Source organism: Vulpes vulpes, chromosome 2, assembly GCF_048418805.1.
Source record: "Vulpes vulpes isolate BD-2025 chromosome 2, VulVul3, whole genome shotgun sequence".
NCBI classification, from domain to species: domain Eukaryota; kingdom Metazoa; phylum Chordata; class Mammalia; order Carnivora; family Canidae; genus Vulpes; species Vulpes vulpes.
Window position 1 is genome coordinate 42,640,466 of NC_132781.1, and position 17,312 is coordinate 42,657,777.

The following is a 17,312-nucleotide window of genomic DNA, read 5'->3' on the forward strand; positions in this document are numbered from 1 at the left end:
CTCCTTATTTGTTGAACTCTTATTCATCTTTTAATACCTATCTCAATTATCTTTTCTGGGAAGACCTTTCTAGATTTACCTATGCTGATTTAACTACTTTCTTCTTGGGGTGCCTGGGTGGCTCAGTCTGTTGGGCATCTATCTTCAGCTAAGATCATGATCTCGGGGTCCTGGGATCGAGTCCTGCATTGGGTTCCCTGCTTGGTGGGGAGTCTCTGTCTCCCTCTGCTTCTGCCTGCTGTTCCTCCTGCTTGTGCACCCTCTCTCAAATAAATAAATAAAAATAAATAAATAAGTAAATACTTTCTTCTTGAACATTCTTATAAAACATTTTCATAATGAAATAATAATTTACGTGTCTACCTACTAGTTTCTGAGCTTCCCCTCATTTTTATATCCCTAATGTCTAGGTTTATGTCTGATATATTATAAACCCTCAATAAGCTAAAATGAATCTATGAATTAATGAGTGGTGAGTGAATGAATGAGCTAATCTTAGTTTATCCAATGATAAACTTGTTGCGGCAAGTAGAATGTCAATCATTTTATCTCTCACTGAACCTAGCACAGTGCTTTGTGCCTGTTAAGTACTCAATATATGTTGACTGAACAAATTAATTCATCAAACCACTAAACAATTCTTTAATCCTTTCTTTACCTTAGTCATCCTGTTTTGACCCATCACTCCTTCATGATCCTCTTCTCTTGGCCACAGGATCACACCCTTTAAATAACTCTGTATCACTGCTATGTAAGACTGAAGGGGCCTGAGATGCCTGGGTGGCTCAGTCAGTTAAGTGTCAGCCTTTGGCCCCAGGGTTCTGGGATCAAGCCCACATAGGACTCCCTGCTCATCGAGGAGTCTGCTTTTCCCTCTCCCTCTGCCCCACCTCTCCACTCCTGCACTGTCTCTAATAAGTAAAATCTTAAAAAAAAAAAAAAAAAAAAAAAAGAGTGAGGTGGTTTAATATGGAAAAACAATAGCTTTCATTTCTATACCTAGATGAAACCATCTGTGATAGTCCTTCCCAATTCCTGTCCAATCCCATGTACATATCCTACAACTAACCCGATGAAATCTCATCTTCCCCAGCTTACCTCCTGATGACCCCTTATCAGGCTGTCCGCTAAAGCTGGGAGTGCTGACAGGAGGCGGGGTTGGGGCACTGGTCAGAACACTCTGCTTTGGCTTTTTAGCTGGCATCTGGGGATCAATCTTTAACCCCTTCAGGGCCTCAGTAGAGAGATTACGTTTGAGTACTGCTGCCTTTTTATAGCCATCATATAAACCAAAGGCAATGTCCCGATTTGTGGTTGTCCAGGAAGCCCGTAAATCTACCAAGTGCAGTTGGTGTGTATGAAAGGCAGGATCCCCAACTCGAGTAGAGAGCTCCTAAGAAACAGGAAAAGAACCACAAGGTAGCATGGAAATTCCCACAATTGTTCCTGGACCATAAATGTAGAGGAGGAAAACCACCTTGTTGAATAAGAAATCTATTCTTGGGGTACCTGGGTCGTTCAGCTGGTTAAGCATCCAGCTCTTGATTTTAGCTTAGGTCATGATATCAAAGGGGACTGAGCCCAAAGTTGGGTTCTGCACTGGGCATGGAACCTGCTTAAGATTCTCTCTCTCCCTCTCCTTCTGCTCCCTCTTCCCCAAAGAAAAAAAAGAAAAAAGAAAGAAATCTGTTCTGGGAGAGACAAGAAGACCCTGGAGAAAGAAAAACCTAAGTGGTCTTAATATGTGCACTAGAGGGCAGCCCGGGTGGCTCAGTGGTTTAGCGCTTCACCCAACGGCATGATCCTGGAGACCTAGGATCAAGTCCCACCTTGGGCTCCCTGCATGAAGCCTGCTCCCTCTGCCTGTGTCTCTGCCTCTCTCTCTCTCATGAATAAATAAAATCTTTAAAAAAAAAAAGTGCATTAGATTACACTCAGACTATATCCACCGTATTTTACATGATTCAGAAAATTTCAACATATGGGTAACCTAGCTGGCTCAGTCGGTTGAACATTTGACTCTTGATCTTGGAGTCATGAGTCCAAGCCCCACCTTGGGCATGAAGCCTACTTAATCAAAAAAAAAAAAAAGAAGAAGAAGAAGAAGAAGAAGGAAAAAGAAGGAAGAAGGAGGAAGAAGAAAGAAGAAAGATTATTTCAACATAAAATCTTTCCTTAATTGGGGGAAAAAAAGACATCAAATAAGGTGCTAGGAAATAAGTTTTACTCAGTTTCCTGAAGGGCAAGAGACTATGTTTAGAAGGTGAGGGAGAAAAGGAATTTTCTTTTTTTTTTTTAAAGATTTATTTATTCATGAGCGTCACACAGAGAGAGAGAGAGAGAGAGAGAGAGAGAGAGAGAGAGAGGCACAGACATAGGCAGAGGGAGAAGCAGGCTCCATGCAGGGAGCCTGACATGGGACTCGATCCCAGGTCTCCAGGACCACACCCTGGGCTGAAGGCAGCGCTAAACTGCTGAGACACCCGGGCTGCCCGAAAAAAAAATTTTTCAAAAAGAGGGACAACTGGTACAGCTGACAGTGAGTTCATCATATAGTAATGATACATATGCTTGGAATATAGTTAGAAACGTTACCCGGAACTTAGCCTGAAACCTACTGCTATAGACTGAATTGTTCTGCCAGCCAAAATTCATATGTTAAGATCATAATCCCCAGGATGCCTGGGTGGTTGAGCGTCTGCCTTCGGCTCAGGGCGTGATCCCAGAGTCCCAGGATGAAGTCCTACATCAGGCTCCCTGCATGAAGCCTGCTTCTCCCTCTGCCTGTGTCTCTGACTCTCTTAATGCCTCTCATGAATAAATAAAATCTTTTTTTTTTAAAGGAAAAGACCATAATCCCCAATGTGATAATATTTGGAGATGTGGCTTTTGGGAGGTAATTAGGTTTATATGAGGTTACAAGGGTAGGGCTCTTATGATGGGATTAGTGCCCTTATAAGAAGAGACACCAGAGAGCATACTCTTTGTTTTCCTGCCTTGTGAGGACAAAGCAAAGGCAACTGTCTACAACCCAGGAAAAGAACCCTCACCAGAATATGACTCTGCTGGCACCTTAATCTTAGACTTGCCAGCCTCCAGAACTGTGAGAAATAAATTTCTGTTGTTTAAGCCATGCATTCTTTGGTATTTTGTTATGGCAGCCTGAGCAAACTAAGACACCTACTGATACAAAAAAGCTAGTAAAGAGACTGCATCAGGTGGTACCTCCTCAGCTGTGCGATTACTATGCCGCTGGTAGGTGAGGGAGGACAGGCTCAGTAGGTGGGTCTTTGTTACCAAGGGATCAAGGCAGTGATCAGCATTCTCTTCAGTGGGCGAAGCCATCAGGTGAACAGTCACCTGACTTAGGTCACTAACCATCTGGGTCACACTCCAGTCAGAGATGAGGCGCCGCATCACTGTGCCTGCTGAGAAAAGGAAGCATACAGAGGCCATGAGGATCAGTACAGAAAAATAGTGTGGAACAGAAAGAGGGAAGAGAAAGGAGAAGGGTGAAGAGGGCAAGGACGAGGATAGGAGAAATAACGGCAGTCTTTGAGCTTACCTTGAGGTATAAGCCGCTGAGTTCCCCTAGTGAAGACATGGCCCTGACTGCATTCAATCTGGATGCCCCGTTGCTGGGCAAATGAAGCCCAATAATGCACCTGGCAACAAGAAAGCTTAGCTCTAAACAATGAATGGCATCAGAGCGATGATTAAGATAAGAAAAAACAAGAAAACTAGAGAAGGACAACAGAACTGAGGATGTCAGAGCCTGACCTGCAGCTGGGGAAAAAGTGCTGTATAGGAAAGCTGCTTGTAGTGCTGGCCAAGTTTCTTCTTGCTAGGTTTCAGGTTATTGAAGAGCTTTCCCCTACAGATAGGCCTTGTAACACTAGTCCAAGTTGCCCAGAAGTTTTGCATCCAGCGCAGGGTACTACTATATAACAGAATCCGGGGCTGGGATATTGCTGTAAAAAAGAGGAAAAGACACTTCCTAGCTGTGATTAAAACAGAGATGAAGTTAAATCTATCCCTAGCTTCAGCTTTTAGAGGTTTGAAAACCCAAGCAGCATTCAGTCTCAAGAGAACATCCCCAACACCTTTTCTTTCTAAAGATCTAAGCTGGGACGCTGGGTGGCTCAGCGGTTGAGCACCTGCCCCTGGCTCAGGGCGTGATCTGTGGTCTCAGGATCGAGTCCCACATCGGGCTCGCTGCCTGGAGTCTGTTTCTCCCTCTGCCTATGTCTCTGCCTTTCTCTCTCTGTGTCTTTCATGAATAAAAAAATCTTAAAATAATAATAATAATAAAAAAATAAAGATCTAAGCTTTGTTTTCACTAACCCTCTCTCAAAAAAACATCCTAATCCAAATCCTCCCTTGCTTTCCCTATCCCCTCCCTAGAGGGTCAGGTTGAAGTCCCTGGTGTTTAAGCCCATCCTCCCAACCCTTCCGCCCACTGCCCCAGACCCAAGCCTCACTCCCACTGTGCCGGGTCAGATCCATCTTGATGGAGAGATTGAGGTTCTCAGAGCGGAATGCCCGGTAGGAGTCATGGAGCTGGCCCAAGGGCACCTCTGGCAGAAACTCTGGGGCCCGCAGAGTGACACTGTGGTGATCATGGGGGTTCCCATGGCACAGCCATTGCAGGTCCAGTGTCATGCAGAGGTCAGGCAGGTGAAGGAAACAGCAGTCATCATACCTGTCTCACAACAGAGTCCCAGCCCTCAGTGTCCTGGTCACTTGGAACCCTCTGGCTCTTCCCCTCTCCCTCCAACCAGAGTCCCTCACCCTATTGAGGCCCCACCCATCACTTCACTCACTTAGAAGCTGTTCTCACGTTGACATCCAAGTCACCCCTGAACACAAACTGACCAGGTTTCCAATGAAAAGACAGGTGGCTCCACTCCCAGTGCATATTTTCTGTGGTGTTGTACGGGTCCTATAACCACCCCCAATAATTTGGTGAGATCTGGTAAGAGTATCACCCAAATCTCCCAAATGAGTACCTTTCTCTCTTCCCTCCCATGTGCTATAAGCCCCAACCATACCATCCTAATAAGAAAACAACTCCTCTGGAACCTCTCACCTCAGTAGCCAACTGGTGCAGATTTGCCTGTTCAATATCCATGTGCCAGTCCCCATGGAACAGAAGACGGCTCTTGTCCCACCAGGGCAAGGGTGGGCTGGGGTCAGCTGAAGGCTTGGTCAAGAGGTCCACAGACTGGCTAATCAGTGTCCAGGCTGGATCCCAGCATGGGCCCCATACTACTGTGTACTGAAAGATTTCCGCTGTGATAGAGGAGGAAAAGATACAACTTGTTACACAACTTCTTTCTTCACTCCAACAGGCCTCAGCTCATCTCCCATCCCAGCCATCACAACATCCCCCGGCCAAACCAACTGCCCTCCTCTACTCACAGCGGAAGTCGTGGTAGAACTTGAGGGGAGGCATGTTCCTCTCTACTGCCACGTTACCCCATGGAAGCCCCAAGTGCAAGATTTGACGCCGCCGGGAGCAAGGCTGACCACTCTGTTCGGTGCCCACAAGTCGACCCATCAGCCGCCAGTCACGTATCTCAAACAGGTACCGGGGATAATCTCTTATCCGAACTGTTATTACAGGGAGGATATATGCTGGCTATTCAGAGGACTGTCTCAACATGCCTCGAGCATTCCCTGCCACTACTTTTACCCATCTATTTAACAAGGTCAACTGAGAAAACAAGATCTGGCAATTGGAAGAAAAGCTGGAAAAGGTCATGGAGACACTGAGCAGATGGTGAGGGGAATAAAACCAAGACCCAAGAGACACACTAACCCTGAAGATGACTATGGTAATTGTCCTTTACAGTAGCCAAGCAATTTCAGGGTGAAATTCTGGAAGAAAGAAAGGAAGAGGGGCCCACCTCCCACTCCACTCATCCAAAAACCACCACAGTTCCCAATATAACTGAACTCCTCTGTAGTCACTCAAAGAGTTTTCTGAAGCTCTGAGGGCAAACACCACTCTCTGCAAATAAGCAAGTACTACTTACCCAAAAACGTCTTAACACTGCACTTGAGCATACGACACCACTGAATGACAAGATCTACTCCTTCAGCAGGAAAAGGGCTGCCTGGATCAAGCTCCTGAACTTGCTCTACCACACGCTCAGGCCCATGGAAGGAGGCATCTGCCAGAGCTACCAGCTCTAGCCCTGCCACGCTCCAAGTGAGCAGTGCCCGGCGCATAGGTGTGTTGCCATAGAGACGACGGGAGCGCTGAATGTAAATTTCAATGTTTTTATGTTCCAAAGAGGCATAGAGCTCCTCAATCTTACGGGCTGGCAATAACTCCCCATGTTGCTTCCGAAGGGCAGCCACCTTGGCATCCAGCAACTGCAGCCTTTTGGCACTCTCCTTACTTTCATCCTTCATTAGTTCATAGTTATCACGAAGTTTCACCTCAAAAATGTCATCAAGGAAAACCCATGAGAAGTGCTGAACCTTTAGGAGTAGATCAGGTGGGAGTGGGACAGGGCTTGGAGAAGCCTGAGCATGAGTTCCTCGATGCAACCCCTTCAGCCACTTCTGAACTCCCACAGCCTCATCCAGAGTTCGAGAGAAATCATACTGATAAGGAAACTCCACCGAGACTGAGCCCAAGGAGAGAAGCCAAACACGATTCCGGAGGGTCTGCAGCACAGGGAAAGGGTTCCGGTGGAGGATCATCTCCTCCAGTTCAGGTAACAGCTGTACCTCCACTTCCTTAAAGTTGAAGATGCTATTACCATCAAAGCCAGCAGCCAGCTCCGGGCAGTAAGCCTGTAGTGAACCCCCATGCCGGCTCAGTGACACACTCTCTGCAGCCAGGGTAATGAACTTGTCCTCAGCTACAAAAGCTGTCAGCTTAGCTGTGTTCACCTCTAGTGTTAGGTTTAGTAGCCGCTTTGGAGGAGATGGCTCAGGGAGAAGGCCTTCCAGTTCAGACACAGTCTCTGGAGTCTCTAGTGCAAGGAATGGAATAGACTCGGGAAACAGAGTGGCTCTTAGTAGGTCTCGGCAATGTAGGGTAGCCAGGACATGCTGATACAGGTACATGTGATCTGGCGGGCTCCAAAGTAAGGTCAGCCCTGTACCACACTGAACCTTCAGGGAACAAGAGAAAAAGATCTGTCAGTTACAATATCCCAAAACAGGAGAGATGGCTGGGATTATTATTATGTAGATGCACACCTGGGTGAAGAACCATTTCCATTCAGAAGCATTTCCTGAGTAACTACATTAATTACTCCCTTGCCTTGTTTCCCTAGCATGAATATACAGAACTAATAGTTCTTACTTGTTTTGTTTTTGGGTTTTTTTTTCAGGTCTTATTTATATGTAAGAGCACTTACACTTTTGAGTTCCCAACTGGATTTTAAATTATCTGAGAGTAGAGGCCACGTGTGTTGATTCTTAATATCTACCACAGGATATGAATTATATACAGCAAATACTTATTAAGTCATGTGGCTTTTTGTTTCTGTTCATGAAATACCTTTCTATAATGGCCATGTTCTGGATAATAACCACTGCAACAATCAATTTAAAAATGTTTTATGCATTAATTGCATTTTGATTTAATACTTTTTTTAAAAAGATTTTATTTATTCATTTTAGGGAGAGAGAGAGAGGGTGCACATGAGCAGGAAGGGGCAGGAGAGGGAGAAAGAATCTGAAGCAGACTCCACACTGAGTGCAGAGCCTGACATGGGGCTCAATCCCATGAGATCACAACCTGAGCTAAAAGGTCAGACACTCAACCAATGGAGCTAGCCAGGTACCCCTGACTTAATTCTTTTTTTTTTTCCCTGACTTAATTCTTAAATAAAAGTATAAAAAGAACTGACCACACAAGTCAATACAGCAATTGACTCATACGAAATTATGCTTCAAAGAAGGGAATCTTTGTAAGCTTGAAAAACGAAATCAATCCTGAATAGTTACACAAAGAAAATTTAAATCGCAGAACAGAAAAATGCCTTTGAGCTCCAGCCTCTGAAAAGACAACTCCTCAGTTTCCAAAGGAAGCTGAAGTAAGACAATTAGAAAGATATTCCATTCCCCTCCTAAGAGGGTCCCATATCCACCTGGTACCCTGAGGAGAAAGATCTTGAAAAGCCTCTTAAAACTTGCCAGGGTCTCCATTTTCAGTTCCCTTTCAGACTTTTTTTTTTTTAATTTTATATTTAAGTAATCTTTACACCCAACGTGGGGCTCAAACTTTCAACCCCAAGATCAAGAGTCACACATTCCACAAAGTAAACCCACCAGGCACCCTTCCCTTCCAGCCTTTTAATGTGCTGTGTGCTTCAGCGAAATAACACCAGAAAAAAAAAAGCCCCTTATTTTTCAGATATATGCTGAAATATTTAGGGTTGAAATTATATGTCTGGTATATATCTGCCTCAAAATAATCCCAGAGCAGGAGGCAGGGGCGACTGGTGGGTCATAGAACTGAAACAAACTGGTCATAATTGGTAATTACTGAAGCTGGGTATGGCTACATACAAGTTCAAATATCCTCCTTAGTTCTGTGTATATTTTACATTCCATAAAGAGTTAAAAATGTACAGAACAAGCCCGGCCAAAAAGAACACAAGGTATCATATTTCTTATAAATGTTTCACAACAAACTCAGAAGGCTGGGAAATGCTCTTTAGCCTAGGAAAAAACCAATCTGACTTCACCTCCCCATAGAAGCTTTACCTCCAGAGAGCGGATGCTGCTGTGATAGGTGATGGAGAGCATGGAGAGACTGAGCACGGGAGTGGGGATGTCAGGAGCTTTACAGCAGGGCTGCATCTTCTCTGTGACTGACTTCACTAGGGCAAGCACAAGTCCCTGGACACCCACAGTGGAGGTTTCAGCACTTCCCAGGATGGTCAGTGTGTCTAGTCGGACCTCTGAAGCACCTAACATCCAGAAACCACATTAGCATTGGCTCTCAGCTCTGGCAACTTCAGCCCTCACTCTCCTTTCTTACTCATTCCATTCATTCTAGTTTTCTTTATTTCCTATACCTACCCCTAAGTTCATTCCTCATATTTCAGGGAAATTTTTCCTTTTCTATCTTAACCTACCTAAATCAAAGAAGCTCTCTAATGCCTACAAAGAGATAAATCCGTTTCTAGAACTAAACACACATGGAAATAAAAAAACTACACATCTCAGTTTCTTGACCAACTATCAAGGCTTTTTTTTTTTTTTTTTTAATAAATCTTGCTTAGTAATATCTTCTATAAGCCTCTAAGAAATTTCAAGAAACCCAACAGTTATGTTAAACCTTCTAGCATCTCATGCCTTTAAATTAGAAAAAATTCAAATAATCAGCTTCATTAAATAAGAAGGGAGCATACTGAACTAGCATAATATGTTTAGGTCACAAACTACCCACTTAGGTATAGACTCCCTGTCCCACTTACCAATCAGGGCAGAAAGGGTGAACAAGTTCATGTCCTCCACCTTCAAGTCTACCTTCCACAGCAATGACACAGATTCCCCAAATGAAGATTCTCTAGAGACAGCTGACTTCCCAGACTGTGTGTCCATCAAGGATAAAATGCGAGAGAGACATTGGGCACAGGTATCTGATGCTTCTACCTGCAGTCCTCGGATGGTACAATCCAGAAAGAGGGTATCTGACTGGGTACTAGACAGGCCCAAAGGCTGGTTATAGCTACCCTAGAAAAGAAGCAGAGGGAACCCCCTTAGAAGCATGCAGACACAGTTCTATAACACCCTAATGCATCATCTTCTGCCAAAAAGATGCTCCGTGCACTAAAGCATGGCAGGACAAGGAAACCATATGGGCTCCGTTCATCAAAGTCCCCACCTACCTGTAGTGTGAAGGAGTCCAGGACAAGTGCCTCACCCCAAACATGCATATTGGGTGGGTGGGGTGCTCGCTGAATGTGGGAGTCACTGCCCACCCTCCAGCAGAGATGGTCCACAGTTAGGACACCCCGCTGATGGATACTTTGTGGCCTCAGGTGTTGGTAATCTGAACAAAGAAGGTAAGAAAGACTTCTATGGAGCCACTGTAAACATCAATTGGGCCTAGCTTCACTAATGGACAGATTCTTGTTCCTTTTCCATCCCAAAGTCTTACCTAGAGAGATAGAATTGAATCCCAAGGCAAAGGGTGGTGTATCACCAAGCTGAACAGAAACATTGACATTGGAGATGGAGGTGCTAAAGATGATGGGAGCCAGGATTTGGGGGAAGGTTCTGCATAAGGACAAAACATTATTGTTCAATAAAGAAAGAACTGCAGCTTCCTATTACGGAACAGGTACGTGAAGCTCTCAAAAGTCAGGGTAAATTTTGCTGTGATTCTGAGACACCTGGGTGGCTCAGCAGTTGAACATCTGCCTTTGGCTCAGGGCATGATCCCAGGGTCCCAGGATCAAGTTCTGCATCGGGCATCTTGCATGAAGCCTGTTTCTCCCTCTGCCTGTGTCTCTGCCTCTCTCTCTGTGTCTCTCACGAATAAATAAAATCTTAAAAAAAAAAAAAAATTTTGTTGTGATGCTTAAGATGGAATGCAACTAAGACCAAATTCATCAGTTTGCCATTCCCAATGGTAATTTGCAGGAATTCAAGAAAGATATTAAATAGAACCATATGAGATTACCATTTCATAAGTCAAATATCAACATCAGTAGATCATATGATTCAACCTAATACAACAAAGGAACACTGCTTCCAAGTCATTATTAACTTTAAGTTGTTTACGCAACAAATGCACAGAGAGATGACACGGTTGATATATCACCTGATAATCTAAAGCAGACAAGATATTGTGGATCACTTAAACTCAATGTAACAATTATATATTTTGTATAATAAGGCACTATGCTGGCACTGAGAACATAAAAACAAAAAAGACTTCATCATACTGTCAAAAAATCTAGTTTAATGGGGAAAATATATCAAATAGAAATGCTATTAGGGCACCTGGGTGGCTCAGTCAGTTAAGCACCCAACTTTTTTTTTTTTTTTTTTTTTTTAAGAGAGGCAGGTATCCCAGAGCCTCACACCCTGGTAATTCTTGTTTGCCTCTTTATTTATATATAATTTTTAAGATTTTATTTATTTATGAAAGACACAGAGAGAGATAGAGGCAGAGACACAGGCAGAGGGAGAAGCAGGCCTCATGCAGGGAGCCTGACATGGGACTCGATCCTGGCTCTCCAGGATCATACCCTGGGCTGAAGGCAGTGCTAAACTGCTGAGCCACCAGGGCTGCCCAAGCACCCAACTCTTGATTTCAGCTCAGTTTGTGATCTCAGGGTCACAGGATCAAGCCCCAAGTTGGGCTTGGAGCCTGCTTGGGGTTCTCTCTCTTCCTCTCCCTTTGCCCCTCCCACTCCCATGCTCACTCGCTCTCTTTCAAAAAAATAAAATAAAATAAAATAAAATAAAAAAGAATTGCTATTGAAGTAACCAAATACATATTTAACACAATATGCCACTTTAATCCAAAAGAATCTGGGAATCTACCTGATAAGATGGTGGCTAAAAGGATTACACTGACCTTTTTTTTCTTTGTTTAAAAACAGATGAGCTAGACCCTTGGGTCTCCAGTGCTAGCATGTGCAGCCAGTGAGAGAATTCCTGGTGCCGGTAATGAATAATACAAGTATTCAAAACCAGGGAGGCTGAAAGGTCAATAGTGGTCACCTGGAAATAAGAACACCAGAACTGTCGGCTTGGGTTTTATCCCATTAACTCACAATGCAATGATACAAGGAGAAAGCAGAGAAAGGAATGATTCTTGGTATCACAGTCATCATACCTGCACAATAGCCTTGAGGGAGTTGAGACAGACAATGCGCTGGCGGCTCTGGGACAGCAACAACCCATCTGTGAGGGCAAAGAGCAGATCAGAGAAGAACACTGGGAAAACAGAAGGCAAACTAGAGGCAGGCAAGCAGACTGAACAGACTGTCACCAAAACTCATGAGTTGGGGCTATATTCTCTCAGTATGTTCCCTCCTCTCCATCCCCAATTACACTGATATTAAATTAAGAAGGCCAAATGGAGGGCAGCCCGGGTGGCTCAGCGGTGTAAAGCTTGCCTTTGGCCCAGGGTGTGATCCTGGAGATAAGGGATCGAGTCCCATGTCGGGCTCCCTGCATGGTGCCTGCTTCTCCCCCTGCCTGTGTCTCTGCCTCTCTCTCTCTCAAATAAATAATAAATAAAATCTTTAAAAAAAAAAAAAAAAAAAAAAAAAAGAAGGCCAAATGGAGCATGGGAGAGAGTGTCTAATCATCTCGGTACCAACATCCCCACCCATGAACCTTTTAGTACGAGTTCAGTGCTCATCTGTGCCAAATCCGAGTTTGCTGTGAAGCTTCGAAGAGGCAGCTGATCCTCATCACGGTGGTACAGGAAATGCAACAGCTTCAGTGTCCAATTCAGGTGCCTGGACCAGAGACAGACTCTGGCTCAGGAATGCATGGAATGTCATTCTTACTCCCTTTCTCCCACAGACAAGCTCAGTGCAGTGCAGCTACTAAGCTAGTTACAAAGACCTGAGCATATAGAGCATATCACTCTCCACACTTCTGTGTCAGGAGAGATCCTACCTCTTTTGACTATTCATGGACAGCACCACACTTGTGATCTCCATTTTCACCTTGACCTGATCTGGCAGCTGCTGAAGGAGGTACAGGCCAGGCAAAGTTGGCTCAGCCAAGTTCTCTGTCACTTCTGAAAACATGAGTGAATAACACAAGAGCCATCAATCCTTAACACATTCAAGTCCCCAGAATACCCTATCCTCTTTGGCCAAATCTTCCCACATAAAGTAGGCTAACCAAATGCCCAATCTTAGGCCACAAAGCAAATATCCCAGAGATCCAGTCACCTGGTGTACTTCCTTTCCCAGAATCTAAAAAACAGTAGGGAGAGGTTAATATAACGGAAAGAATATGGACTTCAGAGCAAAGTAATTGATGTCCCATTTTTACTACTGACTAGCTCTATGACCTCAGTCAAGTCACGTAGCTGCTCTTCCTGGGCTTCTGTTTTCTTGTTTGTGAAATGCTGAGAATTTAGAGAGACCATATGTAAGACTAATACTACAAATCTAATTCATGACAAGTAAATGCCCTATTTCCTTTAACTATCCTCAGGATCAAAGGTCATGCTAACAAATCACATCTAATGAATAGTGAGACCCCTATTTTTATGTACTTCCAGAATAATCGAACAGGGCAGCAAAACTTACTGACCAGGTCTTTACCTGAACAAGGTTTGGGTGCCAGGCTTGGGCCCTGGCGTAGCAGCTGACTATGAAAAAGGCCTTCATGCAGTTCAGCATGGAGTGTCCACATATCCACAGTAATGGCCTTCAGTTGCCGACTGCTGATGCCCACCTCTAGACACAACTTTAGGGCCAGTGAGAGCTCCGCTAAGCAGGTGTCCTCCTGCAGGGAGGATAAAAGCCTCTAAGGTGATGTAGGGAGTCTGGGGGTTATGGGCCAAAATTCAGTCTAGACCACCACCTTGAGAGACACTTCCCCCCTTAAGAACATGGAATCTAGAATGTAAGCTCCTTCATATCTTATGCCCAGAAATAAGGCATCTAAATGACCAGGGCATACTCACCAATTGGCCACTCTTTAGAACTTTGCTGTTGATCTGATTTAGGCCAACCTCACATTTCAGCCTGGGAAAGGAAAAAAAAATTAAGAGCAGCTGGCCCCTTTCCTCACTGTTTAATTTCAGTCAAGTTTTACTGGCTGAAAGGAACAAAGCAAATAGAAGTACCTAATCTTAGCCTCTCCTCAAATTGCTACATAATGAGAACTTGACAGCTTAATAAGAAAACCCTGACATCCACCCACCCTGAAACAACTGTAAGGCAAGAATGGGACTACCCGACCCTCTTCTACCCAATGGTTACCTTTTCCCATCACAATCCAAAAGAAAGCTGCTTTCTCTGATTTGAATGTGCCACAAAGACTCAGAAGTAGCCACCTTGAGAACCATGATGTTTATAGAATCTACATGAATGGAAAATAGCTAGAAAGAAGCAAAGAATAATCATTAATGTCAAGGCACTGATATTCCTTTCCAGTAGACAAAGAATAAGAAGCATGCATCTCTTGGTATTATGTTCCCAAAACAGTATAAAAATCCACCTATGACTCTACAGCCAGCCATCCCTACTATATAGTCCAGGAAAGTGGGAGAAGTATCTCACCTGACAGAAGATCTTCAGTAAGGATGGACTGAAGGACAGTTCCTTTTGATGTACCCCAGTGCTTTGGGAAAATGGGGCAAAAAGGCCAGAAACCTTCTGTAGGTCCGTCCTGATACGTACTTCTCCAAAGCACAATGCCACATAGCGTCTGCCCAGAAGAGAAATCTCACTGCCATCAGGTCCAGCCCTTCCCTAGCAGTCTCCACCCCTCCGTCACATCCACTCTCCCATCCTCTGTAAAAATGTAACTCAAATCACGGAGAACAGTCTCATAGTTGTCAATATCTGTCTCACAAAATAATAGCTTCCAGGCTAACTGAGAGATATCAGCAAAACCCCAGCCCCCTCCTTGAGCTGTGAGGCCTCCGTAGAATGACATTCTGCGAACCCCAATCCCAAAATATTCCACAAGAGAAGAGTGAGGATATAGGGTACTCACGGCAGATCATGGCTAAGGAGTTTGCTGGAAATCCACAGGCTATCAATTTCCTAAAACAGTGGAGAAGAAAGCTTTGTACACTAGGTGCTAGGTAAGCCATGAGCAGCCTGAAGCCAGGAAAGGTTGCAAGAAGAGGAGGAAGTGCGATAGCCCCTCCACTAAATATTCTCCACTCTATTTCCACCAACTTCTCTCCTCAGCACTGTATCTGCTCCTGACAATGACACTGATTGAACTTGCTTAGTATTTCTCTTTCATGACTATGTTGCTATTTCTTCTCTTAAATTAGAACAGTAAGCTTTTCTATTTCCTATTATCTTTTTTCTGTGCTTAGTTCTGTATCTTTCTTACTATACATACCCTGAACACTCTGTGCCTTATAAGCATTTTTAACTCAACAACTTGCATCAGTCCCAGTGTTTCCAAACTCACTCTAAGATCATCTTGACAAAGAGGTGACAAGGCTGGGTTGACTAGGAAAGCCACCCAGAATTTTAGGAAAAAAAGAAATAAAAAGTTAAAATTTAGCTGAGTCCACTCCACATACATACCCAGGGAGTTCCCCAAGACTCACCACAGTTTGCTGGTGTTGCTGAAACTTAAGGCTGACATTCTGGATCCAAAAAAAGGAGCCAATCTTTAGCTCCGCCTGCAGCTTTCGCTGACACCACTTGGTGACCAACCGGACCACAAACCACCTGCAGAAAAATCCCTGTAAGTCCACAGGACCCTCTCCCAATGTTGGTTGTCCTCACCCCTTCCTGGTCCTAAAACGCCTCGCAAAAAGGTCATGTCCTAAAGCTGGATCTACTGGGCAACTCTCTGGTCTCCCAAAACAACATTGTCACACTCAGCCACAAAGATCAAGACCCCACCTAGCCCTGGAGAATCCTCCTCCACCCGGATGAAATCAGACAAACTACAGCCCACTTCCTAAGTCGGGGACAAATAAAGCAATCCTTGCAATCCTTAGGAACGCCAGAGGAAGAAAGAAGAGGCCCGAAGAGGAGTGGAAATACAGGCAGCCCTGTGTCAGATGTGCCATCATCACACACTCCCCCACGGGGTCTCTGTCTCCGCTCTCCAGACAGGTGTCAGCGAGAAGGCACTGTGGGTCACACCCGGCCGGCTCAAACGCCACTCTCCCCTGGGTAGCCAGACCTGTTCCGCCTCGGGCGAGGCTGCAGGTGCCCTCCGCGCTTGGTGACGGGGACACCCAGGGGCGAGTGACGGGGGGAAAGGGAGACCACCAAGCCAAGCCGGGCCCCTCTTCACACACCTATTCAGCTCCCAGGCTCAGCATCCCCTCAGGCCTCGCCCGCTCTCAGTCTCCCCTACTCCCAGTTTCTAGCTGCCAGCTCGGGCCGTACGCCCCCGCTCCAGCCCTCCGCGCGCCCCTTCCGCGGCCCCCGTCGGGCCCTCCCCCCCCCGCCGCCCGCGCACCGTCCACTCCAGCCCCCTTCCCCTCCGCGCGCTTTTCAGGCGAGCACCCCCTCCTCAATCTCTTGCTTCCTCAGTCCCCGGCCGCTGTGGCCGGGATCCCCTCACCGGCCTAACAGGGCGCTGAGCACGACCAACAGCAAGGCCAACAGCGCGGAGAAGAACAGGGGCATCCCGGCCCCGGCCCGGCCTGGCTCCGGCCCCCGCCCTGCCGGGGCCCCCCCACGCCCGCTCCGCTCTGCGCCGCCGCAGGCCGACCAGCCGCACGCACAGGAAGGGCCCTGGACAAGGAAGCGTTGGCGCGCGTGCACCCCGCCCCCCACAGCCCGCCAGCCAGCCAGCTGTCTCCCGGCCCCACTCCTCCCCGCGCCAGCGATCTGGCAGGGCCGACTGGCTGCCTGCGCGAAGTCGGGGCGTGGCTCCAGAGGAGACCGTGGGGGTGGGGGGCGGAACTCGCGCCGGCTGACACTCATGCGCCGCCCCTGGACCCACCCTTCCGCACCCGGAAATGCGGAGCCCGGGGCTTACCCGAGACCGAGTCTGAGCCGGTTCCCTGGCTGGCTAGACTCCGCCGTCTCATTTCGGCCGCGGCGCTCCACTTTTAAGGCACTTTCCTAGGGTGATTATAGAGTCCGCTTGGCCACTTAGGGTCCGGACTGAGGGTACTACTATTATAACCCTGGGTCATATGAAGCAGCTGCCCTTTCATACGAGCCTTATCTGAAAATCAGTGAGGAGGAAACCAAGAACTAAAGGACATCAGTTAAAATTCCCACCTCATTCTATCCACAAAGGAACGAGTTTTTCTTTCATTTTACTGTTTGAATACTGTTCGAGTCAATTAACATGTTCAGACCTACTGTGTGAGCAACGCAATTTTCTGGACCCTTCATAGGACAAGTTTTCAGTGTCTACAGTATATATAGCACAATCTGGTCAGTGGGCTGGGGGAATACGACAGAACTACAGAATACTGTTCTTGTCTCTCAGCAAGTTTACCTTGGAAGCAAACTTAATTGCAGGAAATAGGCCATTCAGAATCAACATCATTTTGCCGGTTTCCTCCTCTGTGAAATGAGGAAACTGGACAAAGGTACCGTTCAACTCTAGTACACGCTAAACATTCCAAGGATTTCAAAATAAGCACTTCATATTCCTTTGCTCTTCCATCCTAATCTCCATAAATATCCTCC

At 45.9% G+C, this 17,312-nt stretch overlaps 1 protein-coding gene across 4 annotated transcripts in view; it reads right to left on the bottom strand.

Annotated features, from left to right (window-relative positions):
* Positions 1–16,389, bottom strand: part of BLTP2 (bridge-like lipid transfer protein family member 2) — a 28,891-nt gene extending 12,502 nt beyond the window's left edge. The window contains exons 1-24 of one of the 4 annotated variants that reach the window (XR_011999747.1): positions 16,228–16,384; positions 15,254–15,377; positions 14,680–14,729; positions 14,241–14,388; positions 13,941–14,059; positions 13,643–13,703; positions 13,278–13,461; positions 12,619–12,742; positions 12,331–12,455; positions 11,825–11,892; positions 11,564–11,709; positions 10,136–10,254; positions 9,864–10,027; positions 9,450–9,708; positions 8,734–8,939; positions 6,039–7,131; positions 5,422–5,613; positions 5,090–5,292; positions 4,824–4,942; positions 4,488–4,702; positions 3,781–3,971; positions 3,566–3,665; positions 3,226–3,428; positions 1,099–1,393 (exon numbers count right to left, since the gene is read on the bottom strand). Coding sequence is in view for 2 of the 4 variants with exons in the window: in XM_026016097.2 (XP_025871882.1) it covers positions 1,099–1,393; positions 3,226–3,428; positions 3,566–3,665; positions 3,781–3,971; positions 4,482–4,702; positions 4,824–4,942; positions 5,090–5,292; positions 5,422–5,613; positions 6,039–7,131; positions 8,734–8,939; positions 9,450–9,708; positions 9,864–10,027; positions 10,136–10,254; positions 11,564–11,709; positions 11,825–11,892; positions 12,331–12,455; positions 12,619–12,742; positions 13,278–13,461; positions 13,643–13,703; positions 13,941–14,059; positions 14,241–14,388; positions 14,680–14,729; positions 15,254–15,377; positions 16,228–16,292 (4,579 nt within the window). In the remaining 2 variants the exon portion in view is untranslated. Of the gene's footprint in view, positions 1–1,098; positions 1,394–3,225; positions 3,429–3,565; positions 3,666–3,780; positions 3,972–4,481; positions 4,703–4,823; positions 4,943–5,089; positions 5,293–5,421; positions 5,614–6,038; positions 7,132–8,733; positions 8,940–9,449; positions 9,709–9,863; positions 10,028–10,135; positions 10,255–11,563; positions 11,710–11,824; positions 11,893–12,330; positions 12,456–12,618; positions 12,743–13,277; positions 13,462–13,642; positions 13,704–13,940; positions 14,060–14,240; positions 14,389–14,679; positions 14,730–15,253; positions 15,378–16,227 lie in introns of all 4 variants that reach the window. The other 3 variants (XR_003237601.2, XM_026016097.2, XM_026016098.2) reach the window with 3 other exon arrangements.
* Between the last annotated feature and the right edge of the window lie 923 nt (positions 16,390–17,312).